Source organism: Nothobranchius furzeri, chromosome 12, assembly GCF_043380555.1.
Source record: "Nothobranchius furzeri strain GRZ-AD chromosome 12, NfurGRZ-RIMD1, whole genome shotgun sequence".
Lineage (NCBI taxonomy): Eukaryota > Metazoa > Chordata > Actinopteri > Cyprinodontiformes > Nothobranchiidae > Nothobranchius > Nothobranchius furzeri.
This window is the reverse complement of record NC_091752.1, coordinates 65,709,723-65,723,868: the sequence shown is the minus strand read 5'-3', so window position 1 is coordinate 65,723,868 and position 14,146 is coordinate 65,709,723. Positions and strand designations below refer to the sequence as shown.

At 43.4% G+C, this 14,146-nt stretch overlaps 1 protein-coding gene across 8 annotated transcripts in view; it reads left to right on the top strand.

Annotated features, from left to right (window-relative positions):
- The window catches only part of ep300b (E1A binding protein p300 b), a 48,824-nt gene that overhangs the window by 27,456 nt on the left and 7,222 nt on the right, over positions 1-14,146 (top strand). For 6 of the 8 annotated variants that reach the window (XM_054750722.2, XM_054750718.2, XM_054750719.2 and 3 more), the window contains exons 18-24: positions 5,210-5,449; positions 7,712-7,800; positions 8,812-8,922; positions 11,065-11,121; positions 11,297-11,374; positions 11,724-11,791; positions 12,006-12,156. In XM_054750722.2, coding sequence (XP_054606697.2) covers positions 5,210-5,449; positions 7,712-7,800; positions 8,812-8,922; positions 11,065-11,121; positions 11,297-11,374; positions 11,724-11,791; positions 12,006-12,156 — 794 coding nt within the window. The remainder of the gene's footprint in view (positions 1-5,209; positions 5,450-7,711; positions 7,801-8,811; positions 8,923-11,064; positions 11,122-11,296; positions 11,375-11,723; positions 11,792-12,005; positions 12,157-14,146) is intronic. The other 2 variants (XM_015945376.3, XM_054750720.2) reach the window with 1 other exon arrangement.

Genomic DNA, 14,146 nt, shown 5'->3' with positions numbered 1-14,146 from the left:
TCCGGTTCGCGCCTCACTTTTTTTGTACAGCAGCGGCCCAAAACGATCTCCTAACACGTGGATGTTCTGCTTCCTGACCACGTGACGTGTTGACGTGTGTGGATGAAGATCAGCTTCAGAGCTGAGATGTTTGTTCTCTCAGTGCGGGGGCTTGTTCTGACGCTAACACAGTAAAGAAAATGGCAGTGAATGCGTTGATACTAAATCCAGGATCTCACTGAGACACAAAGCTGTAATAATTTTCCATTTACCAAGATACTATTACCGTTTTATTTACATCTGAGTTGCAGGTGGGCATATTGCCTTACTGCAAACAATAGTGACAAAGGTGCAAGTTGTCTTGCCTCAGTCCTAATTGTGTCAGTTTGTCCCCCAACCTCTCTGAATATTCTCATGTTTAGTGTGAAAGCATTTTATTCTATTTTTAATATTAAATTTAATATTAAAGCAAAAATAATTGACTACAGATTAACAGTGGGTTATATGGCAAACATCTCAACATTGTTTTACATTTAAAGCAACACAAATTGTTTGCTGCTCCTCCCTCCTACTGGTTGAAAGTGGAAGTACAACTGTCGTTAACAACCCTTCTGCAGACTACTGTAGCTAACGCTAACTACTAGCCATCGCTAACCCGATCCAACTAAAACCACAAAGTAAAAAGATCCTCACTGTTTGACAAAAAATATTATCACTTAAAAGTCCAGTAGCAACAAAGCCAGGTCACCATCAGTCTGTGAATTTGTAGCCTCCTTAAACTCCCTCAAACTATCGTAGACCACGCAGATGTTCACTCTGCTTTTATATCTTTACCTCCAAAGACATTCCACTCTTTACTTTTACTTCCAGGCTCTGCCATGATGCTAACAGAAAACGCAAACTGCCTCATTTTCTTTTTCTTCTGGTTCTTTTTATTGACGGTCAGTGAACTGAAAAGGCTAACTGTTAGCGTCTAGATTAGCTGCCAGCAAAGTAAACTGCTGTTGCCATAAAGCAAGTAGAGACCTCCCTCTAGTGTTCCTACCTAAACCACAAAATCTAAGTGCAAGTTTCTGGCCAGCAGATGTGAAGCTGCTCAAATTTTGGCTCAAGAACCACTGAAACCAGTTTGAAAGCAGTGACTTAAAGTGTTAAAACGTTTTAGTGTTGCTTTAACAATAAAATATGTATTAAAATGGTTACCAGTGTCCATCCATCCATTTTGGTCTGCTTATCCAGGGTCGGGTAGCGGTTGCAGTAGCCTATGCAGGGAGACCCAGACTTCCCTTTCCCCAGCCACTTGGGCCAGCTCTTCCGAGGGAATCCTGAGGCGTTCCGTGGCCAGCCATGAGACATAATCTCTCCAGCGTGTCCTGGGTCTTCTTTTAGGCCTTCTCCCGATTAGACATGCCTGGAAAACCTCACCAGGGAGGCATCCAGGAGGCATCCGAACTAGATGCTCAAACCACCTCGACTGGCTCCTCTCGATGTGGAGGAGCAGCTAATCTACTCAGAGCCCCTCCCGGATGACAGAGCTTCTCACTCTATCTCTAAGGGAGAGCCCAGCCACCCTGTGGAGAAAACTCATTTTGGCCGCTTGTATCTGCGATCTTGTTCTTTCGGTCACTACCCAAAGCTCGTGACCGTAGGTGAGGGTAGGAACGTAGATCGACCGGTAATTCGAGAGCTTCGCCTTCTGACTCAGCTCTCTCTTCACCACGACAGATCGGTACAATGCCCGCATCACTGCAGACACAGCACCAATCCACCTGAACTGGCGTTCCAGCTTTCCCTCACTCGTGAACAAGACCCTGAGATACTTAAACTCCTCTGCTTGGGGCAGGACCTCATCCCTGGCCTGGAGAAGGCATTCTACCCTTTTCCATGGTCTCAGATTTAGAGAAGCTGATTCTCATCCCAGCTGCTTCACACTCTGCTGCAGACCGCTCCAGTGAGAGCCGGAGATTCTGATTACGTTCTGATGAAGTCAACAGGACCACATCATCTGCAAAACCAGACTCAATCCTTAGGCCACCAAGACGGATTCCTTCAACACCTTGGCTGCACCTAAAAAATCCTGTCCATAAAGGTTATGAACAGAATCGGTGACAAAGGGCAGCCTTGGCGGAGTCCAACTCTCACTGGGAACGAGCCCGACTTACTGCCGGCAATGCGGACCAAGCTCTGACACCCCCGTCGTTTTTTCCCCCGTCATTTTTATTTCAAAAATATGAAGGAAAAACTCACAATTTAATTTTCATTCATTTTTCATTCATTATAGGCACCAGAATGCATTACCTGCACTTCTAATATTTACCTCTCAACGACTCTTTCATAAGGGTACATACACACCGGTAGTTTTTACGGTTATTCATGGGGCAAAATCTCCGACATTTTTGAGAAGAAAAAAAATCCATCTTCCAGTAAAAGCAGAGCATCCAGCCTACCTTTCCAAATGCATAAAATGTGCGTCACAGCCGCTAGGCGCGCAGCGCGCACCGTCAGCTACGTCAGCCCAGACAAGAGCAGAGCAAATAGAGAAAGAATAGAGGATAATTCTGTCTGGATGTGGATGGAGATTACATTTTACAGCAGCCTGATCATCATTTAAATACGTAAACCATCACCTGGCTTCTAGTCCACGCTATCAGCATTATTTTAATTGGTGTGTGAGCGTGTGTGTGTGTGTGTGTGTGTTTTTCCACTTCAAACACTGGTCTAACCAACCAGACCAGCGTGTCCAGTAACATATTAATGTTACAATTAAACAGTTTCACCTCATGTAGGCTAGGAACATTTCACCTGCCGTGGCCCCACCCCGACCGCTTCTGCTCCACATAAACTTGGTGTGTGATCAAATGTCTCTACAGGTGCTTTCTGAGCTGAAGAGGCTATTCTGCCTCAGACTGGCTCCATATTAGAGACGGGAACAAGCGCTATTCAGCCAAAGTTTCATAATCAGCAACCATTTTTTCCAAGTGACACATCCCTCAGAGAGACCGGGTTTCCAGACCGCTTCAGTGGGAGGAAGTCTTACCGCATGCGCCGCGGTTCTGCGCTGCGAACTCCTTTACAGATCTTCAGCTCACTGTCCACCGTGTGCGCTCCGATCCGCGCTGAGCACAGTGTCCGGTATAAAGCTCTGATGTTCTGATGGGAATCTTTTCTTGATTTATTTAGTTACCTCCGCGATGTGCGTATACCATTAAAATGTCAGCTCATCTGTGTGCGCATCAGTGCGCGTCAGGGTAATTCTTTCAAAACAACCAACATCCTTGAGTTTATCCATCAAAAATAAACAGTCAAATTTAAATATCTGTAACCTGCCATTTAACTGTTTTGCCTTCTTGTGAAGATTGTTGCAAAGAGAAACAACTAAACCTGATTAACCCCAGAGCCATGAGCACTGCACTGTACTCCGTGACTGTAAATGAGGGGGAAACGATTTAATCAGATCTTTTTCTTTTCAACATGGTGTAATGTAAAGTTTCATTCAGTACAAACTTTAGTTATACCAATATAACGAGACAGATCCTAGATTTGTATTCTGAACGGTTTAAACATGTTTAAAACGGAGACATGCGTGACGCGTCTAAAATTCACACCTGCTCCGCTATTATGGAAATTAAACTAACAAGATGAATAACATGAAATTATTTTAGGCACAGACAACATCCCCCACACTTTTGAAAATCTTGCAACGCGCCTGCCAACAGCAATCACCAACAGTCAACTACAACGGCTCATGTAAGGAAACTGGGAGCCCTCACAAATTTCTCGGAACAATTCCTCATTTCTGTAGTTGAATCGGTGAAAAACATGAGACACAAAAAAAAAAAAACGACAGAAACTTTGATTTCCTTCTTCCACTTTGGCCTTTCCAGCCAGACAGAGTGAACAAAAAAGCAGCATAAGTCCAAAGAAAAGCTGAAAGACCTTCAGAAAGCTGGGATCAATAAAACATTAAAACCAATTTGAAAGATTACACAAAAGTCTGACTCTCGAGTAAAATTCTAAAGAACACCGGGAGCGCTTGAAAACTTTTGCACAGTGTGTTTTAGGTTTACTGCAGGCTGTCAGGCTAGTATGCCTCGCTTGTTTGTCTGAGTGGCTCCATTCAGAGATGAGGGTTTACTCATAACTCCTGTTGCCATGGTGACACTGAGATGGACCCTGCTCTTTGAATCTCACACCTATTAATTTATTCCTTTATTTTCTCCATCACCCACCCCACTAAAGCACAATGCTTTTCTTTTCCTCGCCTCTGCTCGGTTCCTCGTCTGTGGCGTGTTCTAGAGGAGAGTCGGAGGACAGGAGCAGGAAAACATCTCAGATGCGCTTGCCTCACCTCGGCTCTGTCGGCCCTTCGTCTTATCTCTCCTCATGCTGCTGGCTCTGTTGATGCGACCCCAGTTAGGCTAAATAAGCATAGATCTCTCTCTCTCTCTCTCTCTCTCTCTCTCTCCCTCCTCTCTCTCTCTCTCTCTCTCTCTCTCCTCTCTCTCTCTCTCTCCTCTCCTCTCTCTCTCTCTCTCTCCCCCTCCCTCTCTCTTTCTCTCTCTCTCTCTCTCTCTCTCTCTCTCTCTCTCCTCTCTCTCTCTCTCTCCTCTCCTCTCTCTCTCTCTCTCTCTCTCTCTCCCCCTCCCTCTCTCTTTCTCTCTCTCTCTCTCTCTCTCTCTCTCTCTCTCTCTCTCTGTCTCTTCTTGACTTTGCACCCTTCTCGCCACCCGAGCCTGGAAGTTTTGCTTGCCTCCAGACTGTAGGAGAGATCCAGTCCTCCAGCTGTGTGTATAACGGAGTGAACCTTTCTATGATGACAAATTGGTCATTTCCTGTTGGTGCGTGATGATGTAAAGTGCAGGTAGAGGACTGGAGGGTTTTGTCTCGGTCGTCTGGCTGCTGCTCACAGTGCAGATGGGTATTTTGGGTGCAAAGTAAAGAGCAGAAGGGCAGAAGTTGTCATGTCTCTCTGTTTGCACGTGAACTTTTTCTCTGCAGTGCTCAACAACATTGTCCCCCTGCACCCTCTTCTCTCCCTACTTTGGTCCCACCCGGTTAACCACATTGCTGTCATCGCGCCTTCCCCGGATGCCAACCATCCTGATGATGATGTTGGTGATGCTCTTCCTCCCCCGCCATTGGCTGAACTGTCCAACCTTCAATTTCCCATTTCTAAACCCAATCCTCACGTCGACCTGACCTTCTAAACCGGACGCCCGCTCTAATCCAGGACTACTTTGACATTGTGAAGAACCCCATGGACCTCTCCACCATTAAGAGGAAGCTGGACACGGGACAGTACGAGGATCCGTGGCAGTACATCGAGGACATCTGGTTAATGTTCAACAACGCTTGGCTGTACAACAGGAAGACATCACGGGTCTATAAGTACTGCTCCAAGCTGGCTGAGGTGTTTGAGTCAGAGATCGATCCTGTCATGCAAGGCCTCGGCTACTGCTGCGGGAGGAAGGTGAGGCCGAACTGTTTTCATTATTTCTGCTTTTATGTCATTTTTATTTAGACAAGGTATTAACAGGATTGGATTAAGGTTGGTTGAGATATCAAAAATTTACACAAAATGTTTGTTTGATGCTAGTTTGCATCAGCTGTGATGTTAAACCCAGTCATCCCAACAACATCACAGCGCTCCTCTCATTTAGCACTTTTTGATCCAGTCTGGAAGCTTGAGTGCTGAGATGACTCGTGCTTAAATGAAGAACGTAAACTCAAGTATGCTTTAATGGATACCATGGTAACATTTCCGACAGTTTGGACTGCTGTTTTAATGTTATTTTTTAAAACCATATTGGCTAACCCTGCTGTTGTTGACGTTAAAAATGCACTTCTAATAAAATTTGTTTTTGCAAAACTAGTCAAAGATGCAGCTGTTGGTTAGGGCGGGACAATAATTCGATAACGATATATATATCAATCGTTAGACGGCGAGTGGCGCGATGGAAAAAGTGGGTCAATTAAAGTTTCCTATCAAGTAGCTTAATGCTAGCGTCAATAATTACTCCCAACCAGTCAAAAACACAGACCCAGGCAAGCTCCGTCACCAAGCCCTCCCCTGTTGAGCCGAAACAGACAGCCAGATGTTACAACATGGGTAGGGGGAGGAAATAGTCCCGTTTACTAGCGCTACGATATTTTGGTCTTACAAAAAGACACCATAGTCAGTTGAAACATTTGCAGAGAATTAATTAAAAATCAAGTTTGGTAACAAAACCATCTTGTTTTGTCTTGAATTAATGACATCAAATGGCCAGGACTGCACTTTTTAAAAATAATTATCTATAATTATTGATATCGATCAATATGAATTTTTTTCTATCGTCCAGTCCTACTCAATCAATCAATCAATCAATCAATCAATCAACTTATATAGCACTTAATCCTGCAATACATGCAACTCAGAGTGCTTAACAAATTAAAAAGGTCCCACATACCCACATTCAGTCTGACAATAAAAACCCCTTCACAACACTCCTCCATCGACACACACACACACACACACACACACACACACACACACACACACACGCCCCCTTCCCCTTGGTAAAAAAAACACGATTGGTTGAGATCAGATGAGCCAGACCAGCTAAGATAAGGGTAAGGACTGCTGGTTAAAAAAATTAAGTGTTCAAATGTGGGCTGCATGGTGGCGCAGTGGTTAGCACTGTTGCCTCGCAGCACGAAGGTTGCAGGTTCGAAACTCGGCTCGGCTGCGGCCTTTCTGCGTGGAGTTGTGTGTTCTCCCCATGCATGCGTGGGTTTCCTCCGGGTACTCCGGTTTCCCCCACAGATCACAACATGCCCTATAGGTTATAAATTGTAAGTCGCTTTGGATAAAAGCGTCTGCTAAATGAATAAACATAAACATAAATGTTCCATTGTGTCACACTAGGAGTTGGGCGTCGTCAGTAAATTACAGTAAGAGGGTATATACATACTAGTACAATACACTTGGTGTGTTTAAGGTGTCTAATGAAAACAAACAATTTAATTTTAAGGAGTGTAACAACATTTATTTGTGTTTGGTTAAAAACTGAAATTGGTTCATCCTTACAATCTATCACGCTGACTGCATCAGTTGCAAACTTCCTTTAAAACTTTTCAAAATAAAAGACCTCTGGTCTAACTCTTAAAAATGTTATTACAACTTAAAAACATGTAAAGTTTAGAGGGGATTTGAATAAAGAACAGACTCCTGTGCTCGTAATACTGAGTTTAACTCATTCGCTGCCGGCATTTTTCACCATTTTTACTGTTATTTTAAGAGTCACAGAACGTTGCGCACTAGGATGATGTCGACGCCAAAACAAAGCGGAGACTCACCTCTTACATCAGGAAGAATCCGCACGTTTCGAGCGTTATCCGTTCTTTCATAATCCGTTGGTGAATTGTGATCGGCAGAAGCTTTTCCGGTTCGCGCCTCACTTCTTTTACAGCAGCGGCCCAAAACGATCTCCTAACACATGGATGTTCTGCTTCCTGATCACGTGACGTGTGATGTATGCGGATGAAGATCGGCTTTGGAGCTGAGATGTTTGTTCTCACGGTGCGGGGGCTCGTCCGACGCCCACACAGTAAAAAAAAAAATGCAAATGACAACTTAAGTCGTCAATGGCAGTGAATGAGTTAATGCTGGGGGCGTCCTGCAGACTAATCAACATGTACATGATTGTTTATTACACAGCAGATGCTGAAGTTCTCTGTCTTTTTGTTGCAGTTTGAGTTTTCCCCCCAAACCCTTTGCTGCTACGGAAAACAGTTGTGCACCATCCAACGTGACGCTGCTTATTTTAGTTACCAGAACAGGTAAGGGACGTGGATGCTCTCTCTGCACTGGAAAGCTACATTCAGAACATTTCTGTTACCTTGTTTATTTGTCCTTGTATAAATTGAGCCAGTTGGATCATTTAGTTTGTGGTGGTGTTCTTCGCTACCATCAGAGTGTATTTCCTGCAGTGTAGCATCAGTGCAATCACAGATGAGTTTGAATTTGGCTTCAGATGGTTACCCTGGCACCATCTCCATCTTCACACTTCACTGTTTGAATTTTCCATGATGTTGTCGTTCATAAAGTGGGCCCCCGTCTTCTCCAGCAATGATTTGTGTCTTTGATTCCTTGTCCCTCCACTCGGTGGCTTGAAAACAGCTGGTGATTTCTGACTTTTACAAATGGAGTGGGAGAAAATCAAAGACAGGTCCCCACTTTATGAATTAGCAGAAAGGATGATGGGTGTCTGTTGCTTTATCATTTGAGTTATTCTTTTCCTCATTCACCTTTTCATATTTGGAGCTTGGATCCTCGCTGCCCTGCTCCCCCACAGCTCCTAGTGGTCTTTCATGTTGCTGTAATGTTGTTGTTTACCACTGGATGTCTGACGCTAATCTTTGCTTTGCCTTGGCTCTCTGTTCTCTGTTGGTTGTTTTTCACCTCCTGTCCATCCCTCCCACACCTCCTCTATGTGCCTCCATTGTCCTCGTCTGATCTGTAACAACTTTTTTTTGTTTAATTTGCCCCCCACCCCCCTCTCTCTCTCTCTCTCTCTTTCTCTCCTTTCTTTAACGCTTGTGATGTCTGCATTGGCCTGCTTTGGTGTGACCAATCATCCACTCTGAAATTTACTTGCAAAATCAAAACACCCCCCCACCCCCTCACCTTACCCGCATCACGATTGGCTGCTGCCTCCTGGCGACGACCCATCTCGCCCTCCGCCTTCTCCTGTGTGTGCGTGCCCCCTCTCATGGCCTGCCCTGCCCTGATTGGCGACTGCTTCTCCGTGCCCTCTCTGTGATTGGCTGTGCTGATGGCGAACGGTGTAGTTCACCAAAATATGGGCTTCTTGCTGACAGGTACCACTTCTGTGAGAAGTGTTTCAACGAAATCCAAGGCGAGAGCGTTTCCCTGGGGGATGACCCCTCCCAACCTCAGACGTGAGTACCGTTACACACCTGATTTCTTCTGACACACACACACACACACACACGTATATATTAAACCGCTCGGCATCAACGCTACTAACACTGGATAAAGAAGCTCTGTAGTGGCATCAGTTAGTGGGTGGAGCTGAGGTGCTCTGGTGTTTTACTGGTAACATTTTATCAGCTGTTACAACATTTAAGTTGAAAATCATTGATTTGTCCACCCCTGTATCTAATCCTGGTCTCAGTACCTACAGATGTGTACTCGTCATGTTCATAACTGTAACTGGTTTTTGGGGTTTTAATTCATTTAAATTTGATTTCCCTAAAGGATCACATAACTTCTGTGATGTTTAAAAAAACAGAATTAAATTTGGATTTACTGATTTTTTTTTTTTTTTTCCAAACACGGTGGAAATTATATAAACAGGCTCTGATAAGCACACAAAGTCCACAGGTTAGGGTTGAGGTTGGGTCTTTGGGGAGGTCGTCTCAGAAACTAGATGTTAGTCTGATTTATACAGTCAAACCAGTTGTGACGTGTCCAACTGGAGCTCACAGTTGTGTCCCAGTTTCAGCCATTTATGATTTCAGAAGATCGATTTAGTTTGTGCACCGCCAGTCCCACAGCACAGTGCTGCCACCACCATGCCTGACAGCTGGCTCAGTGCTCTTATCTTATATTTGAGAGCCTCACCTTGACTCCTAATAACATTCTTCTGACAGGAAGTTCATGAGTCTTGGCCTCATGATTTAGATTTAGATGGACATATGCACATTTTGGAGCGTATATAATAATGATGATGATGATGATAAAATGTATTTATGAAGCACTTTCCGTCAAAGTGCTGCTTTACATAGAAAGTAAACATTTTTATTGAATTTACTCTACAGATACAACCGTACATAGCCAAGAATAAAAAATGGGCAACCCTAACTCAAAACCTGGACAGGTGCATAGTTTTACCAGTTCATGTAAATATGCAGGTGCAGTACCATTTATTGTTAAAAGCAATACTTTAAAATCTATTCTTTTCTGGGCCCTCATTTATCAAACGTTCGTAGAAACTCTCCTATATTTCCTCCTACGACCGAAATTTAGAATGTGTGTACGAACAGTCAAAAGACTGATTTATGAAACATGCGGTGGCCTCTCGTACATCTGCATGGATGACTGAGACCTTCAGAATTACTGTTCCCCTGTTCTACCGCTAGATGCTGTTCCTACGCTTGGTCAGAGATGTTCTTATATTTAGGAACACTTTCACACACGGGTACGAAACACGCACAGATCTGTTCATAAGTACAGTTGATAAATGAGGGCCTAGGACCGGAGTCACAGGCGTAATGAGTTTGAATTTCCTAGCTCCTGTTAGTATTCGAGCGGCTGCGTTCTGAGCAACCTGCAAACACTGGACACTCTTAAGAGCATTACATTAATATAACCTTGATGAAATAAACACGAGAGTCAGGAGTTCAGCATGGTGGTTGGACAAGGCAGGTCCAATTTTAGCAATACTCCTCAAATTAAAAAAGTAGTCCTCCTTAATGTAGAACTAAAAAGAGCTCTCCTATCACAGATGATGTCAAGATTGTTAACTCTCTCCGTGCGATGAAAGGGGTTAGGGTTATCTATCTATCGTCTAACGATAGTCAACTGACCGTAAAGTTGACTAAGCTTTGCTGATCCAACAGTTATCAGTTTGGATCGTGTTCAGACACAAAAAAATTGCAAATAGCCCATTGGGCAGTCCCTGAAAGTGTCAGAAATTTGTCCTCCATTACTCAACTGTTGATACATTTGCAGATCATCAGCATAAAATTGATCATTTACATTAACCAAAAGTAAGATCTGGCCTAAAGGAGCCATGTCCATAGAGAACCACAGTAGACCCAAGACTGAACCTTGAGGAACCCCGTTTTAAGCTGCAGGACGCTGAAAACTTACTTTTAAACAAGACGAGAACCGTTCTGACAAGTTAGATCGTATCCAATGAAGAGCCTTCCGCGACATGCCAAACAAGTTCTCTAACCTGTATCAAAATCTTGTGGTCCGCGGTCTCAAATACAGAACTCGGATCTATCAAAGCAAATGTCTCATTTTCATTTTTTAATCTCCTTGATTACAGTGGTTTATATTGGTTCTTCTCACAGGTCCATCAACAAGGATCAGTTCCAAAAGAAGAAGAATGACACACTCGACCCAGAGCTGTAAGTAGCTGCTCTAACTCCAAACGTTTTTGTGATGATGACTGGGTTGAGCGGAGATCGTCTTTGTGTTTTGTTTCCTGTTTGTCCTCCGGTGGGACAAATGAACCGTTCCGTTGTTTCTTTTTAACGTTTGGACGTCTGTCTTTTGTCTTCCTTGTTTTCTCGCCGCTCTCAGACTTGTGGAATGTACTGACTGTGGTCGTAAAATGCACCAGATCTGCGTCCTGCACAATGAAACCATATGGCCTTTAGGGTGAGCAAGCTAACACACACACACACACACGCTCCGTTACAGACCTGAGTTAGATAAATCAGTCTTGGGATTCAAGATCCTTGTTAAAGTTCAGGAAAGCTCCACCTGTTAAATCTTCTGTAAAAAAATCACACCCAGATCAGAATATCTTTACTTTCACGAGGTAAAACTGTCTCACAGGGTTTTTATGACAAACTGGTACCTGATGGTGTTCTAAAATGTGAGAAGTTTTCCATTTAGCATCATATTTTAGACGGTCATTTTCCCGGTCAAAAGCCACTCGGTGAGCGTCGTTATTGATGAAACCTAAATGTAACCCAGTGGCTGATTATTTCCTCTCTGCTCACAGCTTCGTCTGTAACGGCTGTCTGAAAAAGGCCAATAAGATGAGGAAAGAGAACAAATACGCTGCCAAAAGTAAGTCGAGCTGTTTTCTGTCATGTTTTATGGATTTTCCTCCGATTTTCTCAAACCATTTAATCCCAGTTAAGTTTCTTTTCTAATAATAGCGTATTTTAACTTTTCCTAAGAGTGTTTAACCTTTTCTGTAAAATCTCAAACGTGTTAAAGTGACATCTCCTTTCTGGAACACTTTGGCTCCTCACACACACACACGTTCTGTTTTCTGCAGGACTTCCTCAGACCAAGTTGGGGAACTTTTTGGAGACTCGAGTGAACGACTACATCAAACGGCAGAGCCACCCCGAGTCTGGAGAGGTCACCATCCGTGTGGTCCATGTCTCAGACAAGGTGGTGGAGGTCAAACCGGGCATGAAGTCCAGGTAAACTCATGGTAGCTTAGAGATAAATGGTTAATTAGGTCAAGTTTATTTCTTCTGTTTTAGGAAGAAAAAGAAAAACGAGGAAACAGACTTTTTAAATGATTAATTTTACATTTCCTGAACATCTGTGTTGGTAAATAACTTTGATAGCTAACAGGACTGATGAGCTAACGGCTAGTCTGAACACATCTAAGATAAAACTGCTGATTTTAAAAAGGCCATATTATTAACTCATTCACTGCCAATGATGACTAAAGTTGTCATTTGCATTTTCTTTACTGTGTTAGCGTCAGAACGAGCCCCCGCACCGTGAGAACAAACATCTCAGCTCTAAAGTTGATCTTCATCCGCATACGTCATGCGTCACGTGATCAGGAAGCAGAACATCCATGTGTTAGGAGATCGTTTTGGGCCGCTGCTGTAAAAACAAAGTGAGGCGCGAACCGGAAAAGCTTCTGCCGATCACAATTCAACAACGGATTATGAAAGAACGGATAACGCTTGAAACGCGCAGATTCTTCCTGATGTAAGAGGCGAGTCTCCGCTTTGTTTTGGTTGTTTTGGTGTCAACATCATCCTAGCACGCAACGTCCTGTGACTCTTAAAAAAACAGCAAAAACTAGGGCTGCACGATATTAGGAAAACCTGCGATATTCAATAATATAGATTAATATTGCAATGACGATATCACTTGCGATAAATAAAAACTTAACTCGGGAACAAAAATGAGTAAAAAAAAAAAAAAGAAATAATAAAATCATTAAAATGAGAAAAGCAAAAGATGTGAGGAAAGGGAAAAAGAAAATGATCAAGAAAAGGCGATCTGTGGATCCCGGGAAAAGCAGAATCGGCTTAAAGAGCAGAACAAAGCTAACTCAGGTGTTTGCTAACATCAAAATTAAGTGCTGGCTGCCTCGGGGGCAGACATCTAACCTATGAGAACCCACCCATTTGGCCAAATGGGTGAAGAGCTCTATTTGATTTGTTTGATTATGTGTAGCAAACATTTGAGCTGACCATTCATTGCAATAATTATCTGTTCTTTGCGATACGCATATTGTGCATGCTGATATGGCGATAACGATATATTTACGCTGTATTGTGCAGCCCTAGTAAAAACGGTGAGAAACGCTGGCAGCGAAGGGCTTTACCGATCAGGAAACGGCTAGCAGTGAATGAGTTAATTCTGTGGACCAAAGTTTTTTTTATCCTAAATGGGTGGGTGAGGATATTGAGTTTTACAAAAGCTGTTAGCTCATCAGTCATGGACCAAACTAATGCTGTTCAGGAAGCGATCTAGAACAGGTAGAAACAAACTCAAACATGGCTGAAAACCTCCTTAAAAATAGGTGCATCCAAAGAGTGGCTCGAGGGCCATTTGTGGCTCTCAACTTGGTTTTGTGGGGGCCCCCACTAACATTTCTAGAACAGTGTAGTTTCATCTCTGCAGCAGGTTGTTGATGTAGTGTAAAAAATCACTTTTCTGTGGCCTGTGAGGCCAGTGGTCATGGTGTTTTCTGCAGTTCTCTTAAAAAGATTAGTACATTCTGCCTTCAGAGGTGGATGAAAACTTGCTGCTAATGTAATTTACTTGATCCTCTCAAAATAAAGCGATAATAAGAGAAACACAGGATCGTGGTGTGTTGTACCCATCCGAAGAAACATAGTTCAACACATTACTGCCTCTTGTTACAGCTGTTTATCAACTCAACAGTTGCTCTAGTTATTCAGATTCATATATAATACACACCTGCTGAATATTCTAAAATCAGAGCTGCTGCCCATCATGTCCTGCAGCAGGTACCACAATCCGGCCTCGGTCGTGGCGGATGGCTGCTCGTACTGCGCCAGGTTCTGCTTCCTGTAAAAGGGAACTTTTCCTCTCCACTGTCGCTACATGCTTGCTGGAGATTGCTGTAAAGTCCCTGACACAAGTCAGTGACTCGAAGCAATCTGCTGGGCTTTCTTACATCGGAGACGTTGAACTAAG